We start from the raw sequence: 21,335 nt of genomic DNA on the forward strand, positions 1-21,335 counted from the left end.
CTCAGCCCCAGGTCCCGCACACCTGGGTTCCTCTGCCGGTTCCTTCATGCGTGAGGCTCGTCCAAGCATGTGGAGAGTGGTTTTAAGCATGGATGTGGCTGGTTCCTGAGGTCTTCAGCTGCCGGAGCTCTACTCGGGGAAGGGAGGGAAACTCAACCCGCCCCCCTCCAAGGGGCTTTGGTGAGGAGAGCCAGGCGTGGGGGCAGGAGACTCTGCGTTGTTCTCTTCTGGGAGCTTGAAGTGACTCAGGCATGAGAAAAATGATTTTTAAGAAGACTATGAAAAAGATGCCAAATTCAAATTTAATGTAGATCGTGGATAAACATCAAATATACTACAATTACATCTCATAACAAGGATTAAAAAATACACCCAGGGTGAGGGAGATAGTTTACAGTACTGGAGCACATGCTTAGTATGTGAGAGGCCCTGGTTCAAATCCTGACACCACATGGTTCCTGAGCACTGCTGGGAACAACCCCCAAATACTGAACCAGGAGTAGTCCCTGAGTACTGCTGGGTGAGGCCCCATGCCCGTCTCTAAATATAACATGATATTCATATTGTGGTGTGGAGAGCAACTATTATTGTAAGGACAGACAGAAATAAATTAAAAATCAGAATTCTTCATTACTTTTTAAGCCAATAGTTTGTATTTCCTACCTAATTATTTTCCTAGAGTAGGGGCAAACTTGTCAGCTTTTCAGTTACTTTCAATTCAATTTTAATTTTTTGTGTATGTGTTTTGAGCTATACTCCAAAATAAAACACTACAACCACATATGGGGGGTCTAGATGTGGTTCTGGGGATTGAACCAGTTTGGCTGCAAGGAAATGCCAGCCCTTCAGCTTCTATTTAATAACCAGGGAGCTATTAAAAGATAAATCAGATATTAAATTAACCTAGACACTGATATTATTTTGAACATGGTTATCACTGTTATGAATCCATTTCATTAGTGTTTTTTTTTTTTTGAGTGCCATAAAAACAACACAATTGCTCTAAAGGGTCAGGCTAGTCACACAAATATGAATTAAGACGAGATATTTTTGTTTACTGTTTATTTTCATTTTGTAAGTAAAAGACCTGGTAAAAATAATTCTGCCTTAATCCAAATAAAGGACCATACTAACATTATATATGTATTATATATATATATATATATATATATATATATTTGCACACACATAGTAACAAATTTATTTTTGAAGGAGAAAAGTATTTGTGTTAAGTAATTTCTGTTTAGCCAATTCACTAGATCAAGTGATGCTCTTTCTTTGGAAGTAGTCATAGACCTGGAGTAAGTGGCTGGCTTTCAGATTTTCAGGTTTCTATATGGCATACTCCAAATTTTAAATTTTACTCCCTAGGGTTAATTGGATCTTATCATCCGACATCTTACCATTTCATACCTACTTTGGACAAACTGGCAGGCTACTGAATGTAACCTGCCCACAAGGCAGAGTCTGGCAAACTCCCCGTGGTATACCCAATATGCCAAATACCAGTAACAATGATGGGTCTCATTCTCCTAACCCTGAAAGAGCCTTGAATATGGCACTTAAAAAAAAAATCTCAGGGCTAGGACGAAGGAGACGTTACTGGGGCCTGCTCGAGGCAATCGACGAACAACAGGATGGTCGTGATCGTGGGTTAATTGAGTTTCCTACTGTTGTGGATTCAATAGTATTCCCTAACCATGGAAGCCCATTCAGCTGTGTGATATTTCTTGGAAATAAATTTTTTGTGCTATAATGTAGTTAAATTTGAGTAGGTCACACTAGATGGTGTGGGTCCAGAATGAGAGGTCTTAGCAGGGACATGAGGAAGAGAACCATAACAGACAAGCAAACCACAGAGGCTCCCAGAGGATTCAGGAGTGGGGAAGGTTCTTCCCCAGGGCTCTCAGGGGAGCCAGGCCCTGTAGATGCCTTGATTTTAGATTTCTAAGTACCAGAATGGTATTATTTCAGTTCTTTAAAGACACTCTCAATTAGTGACAATTTATTATGTTTTGGAACCTAAGACATTGACAACAAACTGATTATACTAGCTGAACTTTAAAAATAGGTTCAAACTGATGATAGGAGTGTGAGAAGATTTTGTGAAAGCCAAATTGAATTTTTTGGAAAGGTAAAGGTAAAGGTAAAGGCCCTCCCGTTGATCGTCGATTTGCTCGAGCGGGCCCAGTAACGTCTCCATTGGAGACTTTGTTGTTACTGTGTCTGGCATATCGAATACTCTCGGTAGCTTGCCGGGCTCTCCGAGAGGGGCGGAGGAATCGAACTCGGGTCGGCCATGTTGGCCGCTTGTAAGGCGAACGCCCTACCCGCTGTGCTATTAGTAAAATATGCATTAAGATATACATGTATATTCTCTAATTATTCTTCCTGTATAAGCCACAGGCATTACATTACATAGATGTGAAGTAGAGATACGGAATTTTTACAGGCTTTTACTATATCTACCCTCAGTTCTCTTAGAATACTATATATACATATATAGTGATATGTATATGTCTCATATATGTAAATATACATATACTCAATCATTCAGAACACTATATATACATATAGTGATATTCACAGTGATATACAGTGATATATACGTATCTATATAGTGTTCTAAGAGAGTGGGGCTAAATATGGTAAAAGTCTATAAACATTTTATAGTTCTGGTTCACAACTATGTAATGTATTACTGTGTGGTTTGCACAGGAAAAACAAAAAATACCTAAAGGGGACCTATACTGGGAAAATAGGAAAAAACCCATATATATGTGTGTGTGTGTGTATAGTGTATGTATATGTAAATATAAATACACACACACACATACACATACATGTTGAAACTGCAGGAAGAGGGTCTGCTCTTCAAGCCCATACTCTCCCTTGAATATGCATTTCGCGTGTCTCTATGTCCCTTTACTTGTGGCTTTTTCCAGTTTGGAGAAGCCCGTGTTCTCTTGAACATGTACTTCCTCTCTTTCTCTTCCCTGACATCTATGTAGGTTTCACGGAATAAAAACTACCTTGCTTCACAATAAAAACAAAAACAAAGCAACACCTACAACAAAACTGCTGGAAGAGGTACATCGTCTATTATACAGATATTCACTAATTCCCCAAACTGTAGTTTCTCTGATACCCTCTTAGAAATGACACCTGTGTGGTTTATATCCTGTGTGATTTTGAAATGCAGCCCCCCTCACTCCCCTTCCCATGTTTATGTCTAGTTTTGTTGGCACTTATCTGTGTTTTGAGCCTCTCGTGGCTCTGTGCTGGGAGCCCCGCGATACCCAAGCCTCTCACAGCCAACCATGGACAGCCCACTAAGCTATCTTTTCTGGCCATCATGTTTATTTAAAAACATTCTAGAAACCGAATCCTTGGCACTTGGGGTTGGAGTTAACCCAACTTTATTTTTTAGTTGTGGGAGCACACCTGATGGTGTTCAGGGCTTACTCCTGGTTTTACATTCATGGATCCCTCCTAGTGCTTTGGGAACCATATGGGATACTGGGGATGGAATCCAGGTTGGCTGCGTAAGGAAAATGCTCTACCGGCTGTACTATCAACCTGCACCCCCTCCCCCCGCCCATTTTTAAGTTTTGGGCCATCCCTGAAAATGCACAGGGAACCATGTGGGGTGTCAGGAATTGAACCCAGGTCAGCCAAGTGCAAGGGAAGCACTTAACCTCTGCACTCTCTTTATGGCCCTTTTATTGTTATGTTGGATGGAAATAAAATGTTTGTAGAAATATTCTGATATTATTTTAAAAGAAATCTAAGATCTTGATGATACATAATTATGTTATTACTGCTATTATTCTTATAAATACAAAAACTATAAGGATGATGCCTCTTTCCCAAGAAAAAACTATTTTTTTTAAGCAAACAAGTAAAACAAAACATCGATTCTATTTCTAGTTGAAGCTAGCAATGTCTCCTGGAGGGCTGGAGAAGTAGAAGTGCAGGTAGGGCACCTGCCCTGCACACTGCGAATTGAGTTCAGCCCCTGTCACCCCATATGTTCCCAACCCCTCCAGTCCCACCAGGAGTGACCCTGAGCATAGTCAGGAGTAAGCCCTGGACACTGCCAGTGAGGCTCCCCCAAACAAACAAAATACCAAAAACTAGCAATCGCTCCTTGAATAACATCAGAAGTGTTATAGAACAAATAAAATAATAGCTGTGAAGAATGAACTCTGCAAAACATATTTTACCAAAATACTTTATTGTAATAAGATAGTCACTGTGCTCAAAATCAATACAAAGTTATTAATATTATTTACAAATGAACCCATGTAATAATAGCTGTGAATAAACAGCATCAACACAATTTTAGCCTCTAAATCAACTTTCAAGGATAATCATAGTAAAAAAAAAAATTGCTGATCATGGTTTGTTAAATTCATTGATTTACATAAAATTAAAAGTCTGTAATCAATGTTTATTAAAGAAAAATAACTTACTCCTTTGAAGAGTAACTGGAGAAAAGCCTGATTCACTTCTGTATACCACAGGTTCAATAAATTTTATGATTAAATAGAATATATTCCAAATATTACACCTTTCCCAAACACATTTTTCCTCAGTATTAATATCAAAGTGCATTGCATTTCATATTATATAAAAAAGTATCTACATTAGGTTTTAGTCAGCTCAGAACTATTACCCGTGGTATAACAAATTTAATTCAGATATATGCACTGTGTAAACTCAAATATGCCCACAAAAACAAGTTCTATTGGAGACTTTAAAAAAATATCTTAAGATGCCAGTAAACCTACTTTATTATGAAATGAATGCTTTGATTAAGAATATATTTTATTAGGCATTTCCATAATGATCATTACCCTATATGTAGTTGATTTATTCACCACTTTTTTTTAAGCGAATTATAGTTTTTCTTGAAAAAAAAGATCATTTCTCCAGTTGCTGAGGAGTGCTGAAAGCTTCATATACATTAGCAGCAAAGTCTTTCACTTGTTCCATCATCAACAGATCCTAGTAAAGATGACAATAAAACACCAGTTTATTTAAAAAATACAATTTGAATTAATGTATGTAATCAAGCAATGACTTTAGCTTGAAGTTTTATGGTAACAAGCTAAAGCAGAAAACCATTCAATAGAAGAAATGATTTTTCCTATAGGAGATACTTGTTAAATTTCATCACGGGTCTGAGTAATCAAGCGCAAATGTGAAAAGATGACCCGAAAAGAGTCTTTACTGGGTTTGCATATTTGGGAAGTAATAGATAAATATCTGTTGAAGTAATGACACAAGTTTAAAGGTAGTTTTGCCAGAAGCTGACATTAATATGGTTGAGATCTATTGCTTTCTAGAAGATCTACAATAGAATACACGGGGCTGGAGTGATAGGACAGTGGGTAGGGCATTTGCCTTGCACACGGCCGACCAGGGTTCAGCTCGTCTTCCCATCTGGTCCCCCAAGCACCGCCAGGAGTAATTCCTGAGTGCAGAGCCAAGATTAACCTCTGATCAATGGGTGTAACCCAAAAATGCAAAAAAAAAGAAAATAAAGAAAATAAAATTTCAAAACCCCCTAAAATAAAAACATATGTCATATATATGTAGTATACATACACACACGTAGTATGTTACACATATACACACATATGTATATAACACACATGTCAATCACATAAGTTGCAACAAGTTTCTAAGGATTTATGAGTATAAGGATAAAACAAAATAACTAATTAATAAAGTTAAAATGTTTACAGCTCAGTGTTTCCTTCAGTCACAAATGTAAGCAGCAAACTGCAACAGTTTTGGTAGAATCTGGAATTTCACCAGAATCTTCCATCATTAGGAAAGCGGACATTTTCATATGACAGTTGTGGAAGTTAACCAGTTGTTATTATATATTATTTAATGCAGGGGCAGGGGCAAAGAAGTATTATCTCTACACTGTAAATTTAATTTCAAAAACTATTGTGAAAACCATGGTTTCTTTAAGACAATTTCTTGGTAATACCTATCAGCTAGTCAGCCCATCTGTTTTTCTGAGGAGCAGCTTTTCCAGTGATGCAGGTTCAAATAATGCAGAAAACGGCTGCCTGGGAGGAACAGCCCAGACACCTCTCAGAATCTGCAGGCACTAGCTAACCTAGGAAGGGAATCTATGATTCAAAACTCTTCCTAACAGCTGGGGTGATACCACTTATATGTGGAAATGGATAAGGGAATGCAATGTTTTAAAGGGAAGCTGCCTAGATCACCCTTAGCCCCAGAATACAGGGAGGAGAAAGCAACTGAGTGGAGGGGAGAGGGAGAAGAAACACATGAGAAGCAGTGGGGGAGGGCAGGAATCAAGGGGATTCAGGTACACTGGTGGTGTTCAGGAATGACGGAGCTTGATGTCTAAACCCCAGAGTCAACAACACTGAAATCCTGAGACCCAGACTGTAACAACTGAACTTAAGACGGTGTCCGTCAAGAGAGCAGTATTGGGGGATATGGGAAGGAACCCAGGAACGTAGTGGGAGGGAAGTCGATGGTGGGACTTACTGGTGGTAGGACTGGTAATGTAACATTTTATGTCTAAAACTTGAGACAGCTCAAAGGGCCAGGGAATCTATTTCACACGTGGGAGCCTCACTCAGGTTGGGTTCCTGGAGCCCTGCTGAGAACAACTCCTGAGCACTGGGTAGGAAACCAAACACCACCTGATGTAGCTATGGAATTACAAAAAATTGTTTTTATTGGAAAGGAATGTGAAGATGAATACCCCTTATGGATCTAGGCCAAGATCCTGGGTGATCTACATTGAATGCATGAGAAATTTTAATGGGAAATAGTTTTGCTTATAAATGGAATGAAGTTTTTGGCAGGTGTGGTGGTGGTGAATATTTATGCCTGATATTCTAGAAGGAAGTTGACAGCAAAGCAGGGAGTCAGTGCTATAGTCACATGTAAAAACCTTTTTTGAGAAAGCTTTTCTGAATTCTATTCCAGATAAGGCTAGAATGAAAGAATTTCAATCTTTCAAATGCTTCCTAGACTAATCCAATGCTTTGCCGAATCAGGGAACCAATGAAAAATGTATTCTGGGGGCAATAGCTGGCAGTGTTGGGATGGTGGTGGTGGTGGTGGTGGTATGGTATTGGGGATCAAATTCAAAGACTTCACATATGTGTAGTCTACCACTTGAGTCACTTCTCTGAGCCTGGGGAGCTACTCTTCAAAATGGATGAATAATGACATCACATTGTGAAAGGAACATCTTTACATTTGGGTTTATACCTAAACTGAATGGTCAGATGTTCACAGTCAAGGACAGACAATGGGATCTCAGGTTCGGATTGATCAGAAACCTAATCAGAAAGAAGGCAAATAAGCTATGGCAATATAGCTACAAGAAGGATGACTAGAACCATATATGTACGAATCCTGTAAAAAAACTTGTATTAAGTATATCTGTACTTTGTAATCAGGAAAATGTCAACTTCAGTCTGTCACAATGATTCTTTACAACTGTGTTCTAGCTTGTAGTTTATGAATCTTTGATAGAATGGTTAGGCTTTGAAACAGAGAACTATAGCACTGCTGGTACGTCCTGGCTTTGAGAGTATGTGTGCTATGTGTGGTGAAGGGTGTCCATGCTTCTAAGCACATCTGACCAAGTGCTTAAGAAGATCTTTCACCCAACTAATTCTGAATTAAATCAGAGGATATATGAATTGATGATTTTTGTTTTTGATGTGTTACAATCATTTAGCTTTAAGTTTCTTATCATGCTGCAGTATATTACAATCCTTTGAGGCAAAGTATCCACCTTCCTAAGCAAGATGAGACTTTTGTGTAACCATCATTCACTTGATGACTTTTCTTACTGGAAGGTTTACCCTTCACCTCCACTCGAAATTCAAGTTTCTCCTGCTTTCTGTAAAAAGAACCTACAGAGCCCACATTTAGAGGGACTTTTCTGAGAAGAGACATAGGTTTTGCCAGAACACGTGAGCACGTGCCACAGCCGCAGGACGTGCCTCTGTGACTGTCGGGCAGGCTGGCACCAATCCTTGACATTCTGTCATGCCGTGAAGTAGCAGAAGCTGAGTCTTGACCTTGATTAATTTGTGGCTAAATTCTCTAAAGACCTCTTGGAAGTTTTACTTATGGAAATTATAGCTTGAAAAACTGAAAAATGGCCTAGACCACTGTTTCTCAATAGGGAGCCACACAGTCGCTCAGGGCCTTCAGAATATTCCAAGGGGGCCACAGGTGGGAAAGACATGAATGGGCAGGGACACAGCATACAACTTAGGGGGCCAAGCTACAGAATGGGGGCTACAGGAAGGAAACAGGATAGAATAGAGCCACATTCAGAAGAAGGTTGAGGAACACTGTTCTAGACTATAATTTGTAGCCAGTCATACAAAAACTTTGTCACTGTCACTGTCCTCCCATTGTTCATCGATTTGCTCGAGCAGGACCAGTAACATCTCCATTTTGAGACTTATTGTTACTGTGTTTGGCATATCGAATAGGTCACGGGGAGTTTGCCAGGCTTTGTGGTGTGGGCAAGATACTCTTGGTAGCTTGCCGGGCTCTCTGAGAGGGGCGGAGAAATCAAACCCGGCTCAGCCGGGCTGGCTGCGTGCAAGGCAAATGCCCTACCCGCTGTACTATCGCTCCAGCCCACAAAAAAACTTGAGTAAACATTAATAGTAATGATTCTTTTACCAGCATGAAACCTTTCACCTTTATTATTTTAATTAATATGTATTAATTACACAACTTAATCACTAAAGCTGATGTTGCTTGGGTGTATTTCCCACATATCTGTCAAGATGAATGGAAATTCAGCTACGTTTATGAAAGGAGAGAACTGCCAGGAATGAGCTTTCTCCCCTTCCTCCCAGATACATATGTAAAAACTTTGGTTCAATGTTGATGAAAAATGTAAACCCTAGGGCTTTGGGGATATAACACAGAAACCCCCACCCCCAAATGTTTTTAAACTTTTTTTTTATGGGAGCCAACAGTGCAGAGGTTAAGGCACTTGCCATGCATGTTACTGAATCCAGTTTGATCCCCAGCACCACATGGTTTCCTGAGTACCACAAGGTGTGACCCCACGCATCAGTCAGAAGAAGTCTCTGAAAACCATTGGGTGTGGCCTCACCAACCAAAAACCCAAAATGTCAATTTTTAAATGAAAAATGAAAGGAAATGAGATCAGTCTTATTTAATCTTTCTTTCACAGTACAGATATATAATTCTTATGACAGACAAGACTGAAGAGAACAATGAGGGAAACCAGCACTTAAAGGAAAGTTACTGACAGTTTAGAGAAAAGGAAGAAGTACAACCAACCCACAGCCACAGCCTCATTGGTCTTTATATTCCCGAGCAGAAAGTCCATTCTGTGCAAAGATACTGTAAACCGAGGTCAACAGCACCAGAAGATACCATCTTTACATCAAACATTGTGGTCTCTTCCTTGCAGTAGCTGGCAGTGTGTGTGTATGCGTGTGTGCGTGTGCGTGTGTGTGTGTGTGTGTGTGTGTGTGTGTGTGTGTGTGGCGGGGGGTGGGTGGTGGGGGTGGTGGGGGTGGTGGCTAGACATCACAAGTAATTTTCTAGTTAAAAAAAACATGTGAGGGGCTGGAGTGATAGCACAGTGGGTAGAGTGCTTGCCTTGCACGCGGCCAACCCGGGTTTGATTTCCAGCATCCCATATGGTCCCCCGAGCACAGCCAGGGGTGATTCCTGAGTGCAGAGCCAGGAGTAATCCCTGTGCATCGCCAGCTGTGACCCAAAAAAGGAAAAAAAAAAATACATGCGAACTCCCTGTTCCATTGGTCTGCGGCTCTGCCTTTGTTCCAGTACCATGCTGTTTTAATTGTTACTGCTTTGTAGTAGAGTTTGAGGTTGGGGAGGGTGATGCCTCCCATTGTCTTTTTCCCAAGAATTGCTTTAGCTATTCATGGGCGTTTGTTGTTCCAAATGAATTTTAGCAGTGCTTGATCCATTTCTTTGAAGAATTTCATGGGTATCCTTATATGGATAGCACTGAATCTATATAGTGCCTTGGGGAGTACTGCCATTTTGACAATGTTAATTCTTCCTATCCATGAGCAGGGGATATGTTTCCATTTCCTCATGTCCTCTTTTATTTTATGGAGTAGTGTTTTATAGTTTTCTTTGTAGAGGTCTTTTACCTCCTTAGTTAGGCTGATTCTGAGGTACTTGATTTTCTGGGGCACGACTGTGAATGGGGTTGCTTTTTTCATATCTCTTTCCTCTGTCTCACTATTTGCGTATAGGAAGGCCATGGATTTTTGAGTACTGATTTTATAGCCTGCGACTTTACTGTACAAGTCTATTGTTTCTAGGAGTTTCTTGGTAGAGGCTTTAGGATTCTCTAGATATAGTATCATATCATCTGTGCACGACCCCAAATGTATGAACATCTAATCTTTGATAAGGGAGCAAGAAATGTGAAATAGAGCAACGAAAGTCTCTTTAACAAGGGTGCTGGCATAACTGGACAACCACATGCAAAAAAATGGGCTTAGATCTCGACTTAACACCATGCACAAAAGTTAGATCAAAATGGATTAAAGACCTCAATATCAGACCAGAATCCATAAGGTACATTGAAGACAAGGTCAGCAAAACCCTCCATGATATTGAGGCTAACGGTATCTTGAAAAATGACATGCCACTGACCAACCACGTGGAAACAGAGATAAACAAATGGGACTATATTAAACTAAGAAGCTTCTGTACCGCAAAAGATAGTGACCATAATAAAAAGACAATCTACAGAATGGGAAAGGATATTCACCCAATACCCAACTGATAAGGGGCTGATATCAAGGATATACAAAGCACTGGTTGAACTCCACAAGAAGAAAACACAACCCCATGAAAAAACGGGGTGATGAAATGAACAGAAATTTTGTCAAAAAAGAAATCTGAATGGCTAAAAGGCACATGAGAAAATGCTCTACATCACTAATCATCAGGCAAATGCAGATCAACATGACAATGAGGTATCATCTCATACCACAGAGACTTGCCCACATCTAAAAGAACAAAAGCAACTGGTGTTGGCACAGATGTGGCGAGAAAGGGACTCTCCTTCCCTGCTGGTGGGAATGCCGACTGGTTCAGTCCTTTTGGAAAACAAACAGTATGGACGATTCTCAAAAAATTAGAAATTGAGCTCTCATTTGACCCAGCAATACCACTCCTGGGAATATATCCTGGAGAGGCAAAAAAGTATAGTCAAAAGGACATCTACACTTATATGTTAATTGCTGCACTGTTCACAATAGTCAAAATCTGGAAAAAACCCGAGTGCCAGAGAACAGATGACTAGTTAAAGAAACTTTGGTACCTCTACACAAGGGAGTACTATGCAGCTGTTAGAAAAGATGAAGTCATGAAATTTGCATATAAGTGGTTCTACATGGAAAGTATCATGCTAAGTGAAATGAGTCAGAAAGAGAGGGACAGACATAGAAAGACTGCACTCATCTGGGGAATATAAAGTAACAGAATGGGAGACAAACATCCAAGAATAGTTGAGATAAGTACCAGGAGGTCTGCTCCATGGCTTAGAAGCCGGCAGCACATGCTGGGGGAAAAGGCAGTTCAGATAGAGATGGGAACATCCAAGTAAAGGGTGTTCGGAGGATTTGCTCGGGATGCGAGATGCATGCTGAAAGTAGACTTTAGACACCAAACACGAGGGCCACTCAATACCTCTATTGCAAACCACAACACCCTAAAGGAAAGAGAGAGCAAAAGGGAATGCCCTGCCAAAGAGGTGGGGTGGGGTGGGGGGTGGGTGGGAGGGCTACTGGGATCACTGGTGGTGGAGAATGGGCACTGGTGGAGGGGTGGGTACTCGATCATTGTATAACTGAAATCCAAGTACGAAAGTTTGTAAGTCTACAACTGTACCTCATGGTGTCTCACTAATAAAACAAAACATGTGAACTCTAAAATTTCCTCTTAAGTAACAGTTATACCCAATGCATTCTAAAATGCTTATTAAGCATGTTTTAACTTTCTGTTATACCAGAGATTACTAAAATGCCTTCTTTTACAATGGTGGGGTAAGAGAGAGCTCAACAGACTGGGTGAATGCTTTACATGTGGGAGGCTGGGGTTCAAGCTGCAGCACCTCACGATATCCTGAGCACCATCGGGAGCACTCCCGATCAAAGAGCTGGGAGTAGCCACAAGAAAAAACAAAGGATGCAAAGAGAGAGTGTGTACAGGGGTCAAGATGCTGACCCTGCACGACATGCTTTTCCCCCTAATCAGATTCTGTTAATTTGTAAGGTCAGATCCTTCTAGGACACTGAACTTGTATCATAAGCTAATAATGTCTTTCTCCTCTCCTTATATTTTTTGAATAGTTTACTTTAAAGCAATGTTCTTTTTGTATAGATACAGGAAGACAGTTAATATTATGCTTTTGTAACTTAGGATTTAATTGGCTTCGAATATTATTCACTCCCGGGCATCTACTTTCTTGACTTAAGCCTCAGCTGCCCTTAGTTCCTAACACCCCAAAAGCAGGGTCCCGACGAGGGACTGAATGGACCCAGGGCAAGCTGTGAGCTACCCCGGCACTGAAATGGGCCAGGTCAAAGCGCCACAATTCTTAATTATAAGTTAAGAGCTTGATCATAGACAAATGCTGTCATGATCCAAAAGTAACGAGACAAGACTAAGACCCTGCTAGGGATAGGAAAGACTAATCTAGCCTGAGCACTGTAGGCTGAGATCAAGATGACCCCAGGGAAGCAATTCTAAAAGTTTAATGCATCTCTGTGTCCATACAAAACAATTAATATTATGAATGCTTATAAGTTTGTTTGACAAGGAGAGGAGAAACACACCCATGGGATTCCGCTCTTGGGTGGGTCATCCTGCTGAGAGGGTTGTGTCCTAGAAGAATTACCCCCTGTTGATTCACCTTTAGAATCGAATGGGGAGGATACCCCTGAGAATATTTGGGGTGGGGGGGACACACCGGTACTCCCCTAATTTTGTGTCCTTTCTTGGTGTGCTGAAAAGGGACCCGATGTTCCTGGAATATTTGAGAGTGTGTGGTTCATGGTGGGAAACAACCAGACTGTTGTGTTTAGAGAGGAGATCTGTGGGAAGGAGAGGCTGACTTTTCGGCCCGTAGAGAACTCCCTGGATGGAGGTTCTTGTACCGTTATTTTTTGCTCCTCAAGAATGTTGTTTAGTTCGTTTTTTGTTTGTTTGAAACCGCCCCCCCCCCTGCCCCGGGGGCAGATGGGCTTCTTAGTGCTGCTTTGCCTCACGAGGAGTGTGTTTTCTTTTTGTTTGTTTGTGTTTAATTGTAGAAAACACTACCTGTCTTTGATTTCCCAAACTGGTATTAAGAGAAGAGCGTCCCTCGTCTTTTTGCTCAAGCAGTTTGTTTGTTTGACTTCTTACTGAGTTTGGATCAAGCGTGTTCTCTGCATACTGACAGAGAGCGGCAGGTTTGTTCGCCAAAACTAAGAGAGAAACTTAACAATACTGCCGACCAAACCAGCGGTGGCTTTATAGGGGGAAAGTGACTCTAAATAAAAAAATCTCTCAGAAGAAGTACCCCCGAGGGGAAGAACTTTACCCCTATTGATTGTGACCACACCTATGTGTAAGCACCAATGCCTCATGGTTTTGGGAATTAACTAGACTGTAAGAGTGGGCTGGGGGATCCAGATTCCAGAGGCAGAAGGAGGATGAAGGGGGATCGAGAAGGAGAATTAAGTAGTATGCGGGAGGAAGAAGCAGGAGGAGAATCAGAGGAGAATGGAGATGAGAATGGAATAAATTGCAACTAAGACCAACCAGCCTGGCCCTCGTTCCTTCCTTCGTCTGCCCATTACCATCGACCTCCCTGGGGTGGGGGAAAAGCGTGAGACTACCCAGCGTGGGCAGTGGGGAGAGACAGAGCGCCACTGCTGGTCCCCTTTTTGTGTTTACAACAGGGAGCAATACCTGAGCACAGAGCTGAGAGCAGCCCCAAACAGCTCTGGGTGTGGGCGTCCCCAAAAACCAAAGCCAAACTGAGGAAGAGACTGGAGCTTTGTAGTGAATAACTGAAATAATGTACTGTCTGTAGCTTTCAGAGAGACTGATAGATATTAATGGTTAATACAGGTTTTTTTTTTTAATTACTAAAATGTTTACTTTCCCACAAACATTTTCCCGTTTCCCTCAATATCTGAGGAACTGTCATTAATCTGCCAGGACATGTTAGCAGGACAATTTAATGTCAAGCACTAACACTGCAAACCAACTGATCACTAGACTACAGCTGGACTCATAACTGTAGGTCGAACCGGCTGTGAGACTAAAATCTTCCTAATTGTGCATAATTTACACTTACTCCCACAGGGCATCTTGGTTTTCTTTTAGAACAAGTAACTTAGTAAAGGAGGGAATTTTTGTTGTAGCTGTTGTTGGGGGTGCCACACTTAGCAGGAATCGGGGCCCACTGATGATGCTGGCTGTGTGGTCAGGGACCGGGTGCTGCAGGGGACGGAAACCCAGGGCTTCGCAGGCAAAGCCATCTCTCTGGCCTGAGAACATTCATTTTATGCCAGACAAATACAAACGTAAATCCAACCTGTTTTTAGTAAGGGCCCCCAGTTCGCCTCTTACCTGAACAAAATGACTAGGCGTTTCACTGCAAACAGAATGGATCTGTCCATTTACTATCGGGATTATCTTAGCTAAAGGTAGGCTGACACTGGAAAGACTGAAAAAAAGAAAAAAATCACAGTGATTACCGTTTTCTGAAGTTACCCTAGAGGAATTAGTTACTGAATTACCAAAGTAAATCGTCACTGAAGAATACTTGTAGAAATATATTGGGAAGAAAATGAAAACAACACATAGTTCTACCACCAAGAAATACAGCTATCATTAATGTGAAGACTAGCCCCTTCCAGGAATTTTTATGCATGATTTTCTTGTGCTTTTAATATAAAAATTTAACTCCCATGAGCAATATTGTCTTACATTTTCATTTATATAGCATTTCAATCTTATTCAAGTTCTTCCAACATTTTTGTCTGCTTTTATATGATTACATAGTAGTCTATCTTTTCTCTCTGACAGTACTCAGCAGCTTGCTAGAGTAAAGCATTTAAAATTGTGCCTAATTAAAAAAAATAACTCTTTGTACTAATATGGAATTGCTGGGCTGAATGTTCTGAACATTTTTAAGATTTATAATGTGTATTTATTTCTAAATATCTCCTGCTTTTCTAGTGGTGTTTGAGAATTCTTGCTCCATCATAACTCTTTCTAAGTCAATTGTTATTTTATTCTCTTTTGGGGGGTTGTTTTTATTTTATATACAATTTAAACATATAATTAAACAATTATATATATATAATTTTTAAATTTAATCACCATGAGATACACTGTTACAAAGTTGTTCATGATTGGGTTCCAGTAATACAATCCTTACAATTATGTCACTATCCCTTCACCAGTGTACATTTCTCACCACTAATGTCCCCTAAGAAGCTTATGAACCTTAAAAAAAAAAAAAATGGAGGCCAAAATACAAAGATAGCACACAAAATGAGAAAAAAATTATTTACCAATACTCATCTGATAAGAGTTTAATATCCACGATATATAAGGCATTGGTAGAACTTTATGAGTAAAAAAATCCAACCCCATCAAAAAATGGTGAGAAATGAACAACACTTCCTCAAAGAAGAAATACAAATGACCAGAGACACATGAAAAAATGCTCTATATCGCTAATCATCAGGGAAATGCAAATTAAACAATGAGATATCATCTCACACCACAGAGACTGGCACACATCTAAACAACCAGTGCTGGTGTGGATGCTCGGAAAAAGGAATTCCCATTCATTGTTGGTGGTAATGCCAACTGGCTCAGCTTTCTTGGAAAATAATGTGGGCATGCCTCAAAAAGCTAGAAATTAAGCTTCCATATGACCCAGCAATACCAGTTCCAGGAATATAGCCCAGGGGCCCCAAAACACACTGCAGAAAAGCCATCTGCACTTTTATGTTCATTGCAGCACAATTCACAATAGCTAGAATCTGGAAAAGAACCTCAGTGCCCAAGAAGAGATGATTGAGTAAAGAAACTATCGTACATTTACACAATGGAATACTATGCAGCCACCAGGAAAAATGAAGTCATGAAATCTTCGTGTAAGTGGATGGACATGGAGTGTATCTCATTCTTTAATTTGTGTATCTGAGAACTGAAAATGGTAAGTCTACTTTCCTCTTTAAATGACCAATAATGTAAACATGTTCCCCCTCTACTTCATTTTTACAGCATACTACTATCTACCTGGCTGTCCATGCAGGACACCTGGGCATTATTATTGGCATTTCCTCCACAATCTCAAATATCACTTTCAAGTGTCTACTGTTCTAGTTTAGCTTTACTGGTTAGAATAACTTAACAGTGCTAAGTAAGTACCAACAGTGCCCAAATCTACATACTTTTAATTGACTGGAATTCGTTCTAGTGTTTTACAGTTAAGTATAGTTGTTTTGGTTTCTTTTAATATAACCATTCTTTGTTATACTAAAATTATTTTTTATTTCCAGAAAAGGTTTCATTAATATTAAGTTTCAGTTTTACCGAATGCCTCTTAGAACACTGAAGTTTTTTTTCTCCTATTAACTTATTAATGTTATGGATTGCTGTTATAGCCCTCTTAATGTTTTCACTCTCCTTAAAATAAACCTGAGTCACCACATTGGAGAACAACAACAAAATCCCAGGTTTTAATATCTGGGAGAAATTAAATATCTAGATTTGCTACTTACTAAGAAGCAAAGTAACTTGCTAAGTGGCTTTGATTTCAGAGACATTTAATTTTCCCATTTCCTAAGAGAAAGATGTGAAAAGAGGAAAGCACTAGCACTTCCTAGCGTTATTTTAAGAATCAGGTAATCTACTGAAAAGTAATAGCATACAGGATCAGGAAATACTGATTGCTATTACTGTTTGGATATATTTATAAATTTCATTTGCTTTAATTTTTCTTAGGATTTTTACACCTACAGTCATACTTTAAGGTAGTATAGTTTTAATTTTAGGTCCTATCTTTGTCCATTGTAAATTGTAATAGGCTATAAGCTGGTGATAGAAAATCTTTTTAAAAATATTTATTATATTTGTATTACTATATACATATGTCTATAATTTGTATAATTTGCATATACATTTCATATATATCTATATAAGGGGTTTTTCTAAGTCTTGAGGCTTCCTTATTGTTCATTATAGTACTCATGATTAATGATATTTTTGTCTTTCTGTCAATAGTTAAACAGTTTTTTCCTTGACTTACTGTGATGGCTAGTTCCAGGAAATAAGCAATAGGAATCACAGTAGAAATGGCTGGAATGTTCTGGCTATTAAGGTAGTGAGAAGTTATTGATATGAAAGAGAAAAGAGGATAGGAAATACCTACTGAATGTTGCTGTCTAGTGAAATATGAAAAGGCATGAAATAGTCACTGACTTTGAGAAGAGGATTAAAACATAATTGAGAAATAAGGTTCCAGCACTGTGTTAATTCTATATAGCATATATTCATTTCCTTTCCAATTTTAAAAATTTAATATTTTTATATTTAATATTTATGAGGGCTGGAGCGATAGCACAGCGGTAGGGTGTTTGCCTTGCACGCAGCCAACATGGCCGACCCGAGTTCGATTCCTCCGCCCCTCTCAGAGAGCCCGGCAAGCTATCGAGAGTATCTTGCCCACACGGCAGAGCCTGGCAAGCTATCCGTGATGTATTCGATATGCCAAACACAAACACAAACAACAAAGTCTCCAATGGAGACGTTACTGGGCCTGCTCGAGCAAATCAATGAACAACAGGAGGGCCTTTACCTTTACCTTTTAATATTTTTATATCTTTCGAGATTTTTTCTTATACTAACTGATTGCTTAGGAATGTCTTATTTCAATGTTTTTTGCAGATATTCCCACTATACTTTCTGCTATCAGTTATTAATTTTACTATTCTCAACAGAACATATTATACGATAAAATTCTATTTAAATTTGTTAAAATGTTATGGCCAAAGAGATGGTCTGTCTTAATTAATTTTTCATCATTGTATCACTGTATCGCTGATATCCTGTTGCTCACTGATGTGCTCGAGCGAGCACCAGTAACTTCTCCATTCGTCCTAGTCCTGAGATTTTAGCAGCCTCTCTTTACTCTTCCTTCCCAATGGTGCCACATTGGAGGCTCTTTCAGGGTCAGGAGAATGAGACACAACACTGTTACTATGTTTGGCATATCGAATACACCAGGGAGAACTTGCCAGGCTCTGCCGTGTAAACTTTTTCATAAGAATTTAAAAATATATGGATGTTATTATGCTCTTAGGTGTAGTAGTTGTATATGTAGATACTACTGGTTTATGGTGGTTTAGTTTCAGAATTTTCATATCTTAGTTGATTTTATGTTTAGCCAATTTACTGGTTTATATCCATTTCTGAAGAGTGTTGAAGCCTCCAATAATCACTGATTTGTCTGTTTATTTTTTCAGCTCCTTATTTGTTTTCTCCCCTGTACTTGAAGACGTTGTTTGCTGTTCGATGCACCATTAATAGCATTATATCTAACAGATTGGATATTTTATCATTATGAAAATGTCTTTCTTTGCTTCTCTTAGTTAACCTTACATTAAAAATTTTTTTTCAGTTAAAAAAAAAGAAAAATAAGCTTCATGTCTCTAAGCATTCTAAATTGTTAACATTAATTAGAAAAATTTTGGAGGGAGGTATAATAAAGCCACTCAAAAATTAATAATCTTCTGCCAAGTATGTTTAAGAAATCAACTAGATACAGCACACAGTTATTGCATAATCACTGCTGTTCTGTTAATGGTGAATTTACATTTTACAATGATTTAGAACCTTATCTTTTGAGTTTAATATAAAAAACTGCAAGACAGACTTCCTTAAAGAGTGTCAAATCTAATATGAGATCAAGGTGTTCAAGTTAAGATGATAATACAGCAAATCAATAAAAGCTTTTGAGTAGCATAAATCTATGATATGAATTAGGTATTGTCAAGAGTACTAGCAACAGCATCAATTACATATTCTCAATCTCATGATAAAAGATTCAAATATTTAAATAGTTGTTTCATTTCATTTCATTTCATCATCCTGTTATTCGTCGATTGCCTCGAGCAGGCCCCAGTAACGTCTCTTTCATCCTAACCCTGAGATTATATTCAAGGCTCTTTAGGAGAATGAGACCCATCATTGTTACTGGTATTTGGCATATTTGGTACGCCATGGGGAGTTTACCAGACTCTGCCCTGAAATAAATAGTTGTAGAACTAGGAGATCATTTAGCAACAAAGAATATACAACAAAAGTGCCTGGTTATTATAATAGCCAAACTATTGAATTAAGTAGGTGAATTATGGCTTATAGTACTAGGATCATTGTAGAGGGTATTAAAATTTAAATACCTGCCAGTTTTCTATCCCAAATAATTTAAAAAAAAAATTAAGTATTTGGCTTACAGAAAGGTAGTTTCACAACTTAAAAAAAATACTGTATAATACTACAGGGCAAAATATTTGATAAATATTTTTACTCTGAATTCACAAGGAGTGCTAATTAATGAAGAAGTTATTGGTGTGTGGAGTTTAATTTGTCAAAAAATGAGCATTCCACGTTTTTTTCTGGGGGCTTTCCTGAGTCTGACCACATACTTATATACCCTCTTACCTGTTTCTGGAGTCCCCATGTTGTAGGTCTTGCTCAGTAGGTCGAAAGAACTCAGCCATATTGTCCAACAGTCTACTAAATCCTCGGTTTAAACAGGTGTTCAAAACAGTACTAAAATCTGGACTAGACAACACAAACCGTAAAAGTTACCTTTTAGATTCTCAATGGAACTACGTGGTTAGTTCTGTCAGTGACCAATATTTCTAGTTACAATCCAGTTTTGACAGTCTGTAATATTATCAAAACTTATCAAGGGGTCAACTGTTAAAAAGGAAAGTTAATTAAGCACAACATATGAGAATATTTATTTTGCTATATATTTTTCACATTAATACTATTTTTAAAAATATCAATAACAGAATTCATCTTTTAGGCTTTTTGCTTAACACTGGACAGTGTTCAGGGTGCTGGGGGTCCCTGGGAGACAATATGGGATTCTAGGGACTGAACCCACATCAGCAACATGCTAGGCAAGTACCCTTTTTGCTGTGCTATCTTTTTGGCACAAGTTTTACTTTTCTTGAGGAAATTCTTGAAGAACTTCTTGTAGTCTCAGATTATTAGTTTGCATATGTACTTTATAAGCATTCTGGGGAGACAAAAAATGGCAGATTTCTTTGGCACTAAGCTAAGCAGGTCATAAAAACCCTATGAGCTACCAAGCCCACAGGTTTTTCTCTGTCAAGGGCTGGGGAGCGTATTTTGCAGATGGGAGACCAAGGTTCAGTCGCCAGCACCACAAGCTCCTCTGAGCACCATGGAGTAACTCCCAAACACTACTGGCATAGACTGAGCACTGCCAAGTGTGATCCTTCCTCCACCAAAAGAAAAATTAAAAAAAAAAAAAAGAAGTACGTTACAAAAGTTTTTTTAAAAAAAATCACCACTGAACAAATTGATTCTAGTTCAGACGTGCAGAAATCTTAATTACATTAGTGGAGGATGCAGGAGAGCTGAAAGGGCTTGAGCACAAGTCAGGCTTACGAAAGTCCTGAGCATGACCCCCAGCTCCACACTGTTAGGTGTGGCCCTGGTGACCCCAACACTGCTGGGAATAACTGCCTGTGTGTCTCTGTGAGAACTCTGGGAGCAACCTGCACCAAGAAATAAATTAAATATTAGTATGCAGAGAATAGTCCAAACACAGGGAAGACATAGCAAATTGCTTGAGCAGAACCAGGCAGAGTTTCCAGGGTTAAGTGTGTGCAACCCTGAGCAGATTCCTGGCACCCACCCCAGGGTCCTTGCGCTAGATCTGGGCCAAGAGTTGCCAACGGTGTCCTTGGTTCTTGAGCATGGCAATAGGGCATAGCCTTTAAAAGTAACTGCTTGGGGGAAGCTGAGGATAAAGCAGAGTACTAATGTTTAAAGAAAGTAATTTTAGAAGAAATGATGGAAAAATTGTGAGAAAAATTAGGAAATTATGCAAACCATGGAGAGGAGAATTTCAAGAAAGGCTTGATCAACAGCATCAACGACCGGAAAAATGGTTGAATGAGCAAAAGAGTGGACATTACTCTTCTTAAGTTCAATGGGCTAGAAGC

General features: G+C 39.2%; 1 protein-coding gene across 1 annotated transcript in view; it reads right to left on the reverse strand.

Moving 5' to 3' along the window:
* Window positions 1–4,216: 4,216 nt before the first annotated feature.
* The window catches only part of PEX3 (peroxisomal biogenesis factor 3), a 47,507-nt gene continuing 30,388 nt past the window's right edge, over window positions 4,217–21,335 (reverse strand). The window contains exons 10-12 of the mRNA XM_056125954.1: window positions 19,792–19,914; window positions 14,680–14,776; window positions 4,217–5,010 (exon numbers count right to left, since the gene is read on the reverse strand). Coding sequence (XP_055981929.1) covers window positions 4,927–5,010; window positions 14,680–14,776; window positions 19,792–19,914 — 304 coding nt within the window. The 3' untranslated portion in view covers window positions 4,217–4,926. The remainder of the gene's footprint in view (window positions 5,011–14,679; window positions 14,777–19,791; window positions 19,915–21,335) is intronic.

Source organism: Sorex fumeus, unplaced genomic scaffold (genome assembly GCF_029834395.1).
Source record: "Sorex fumeus unplaced genomic scaffold, SorFum_2.1 ptg000061l, whole genome shotgun sequence".
Classification (NCBI taxonomy): domain Eukaryota; kingdom Metazoa; phylum Chordata; class Mammalia; order Eulipotyphla; family Soricidae; genus Sorex; species Sorex fumeus.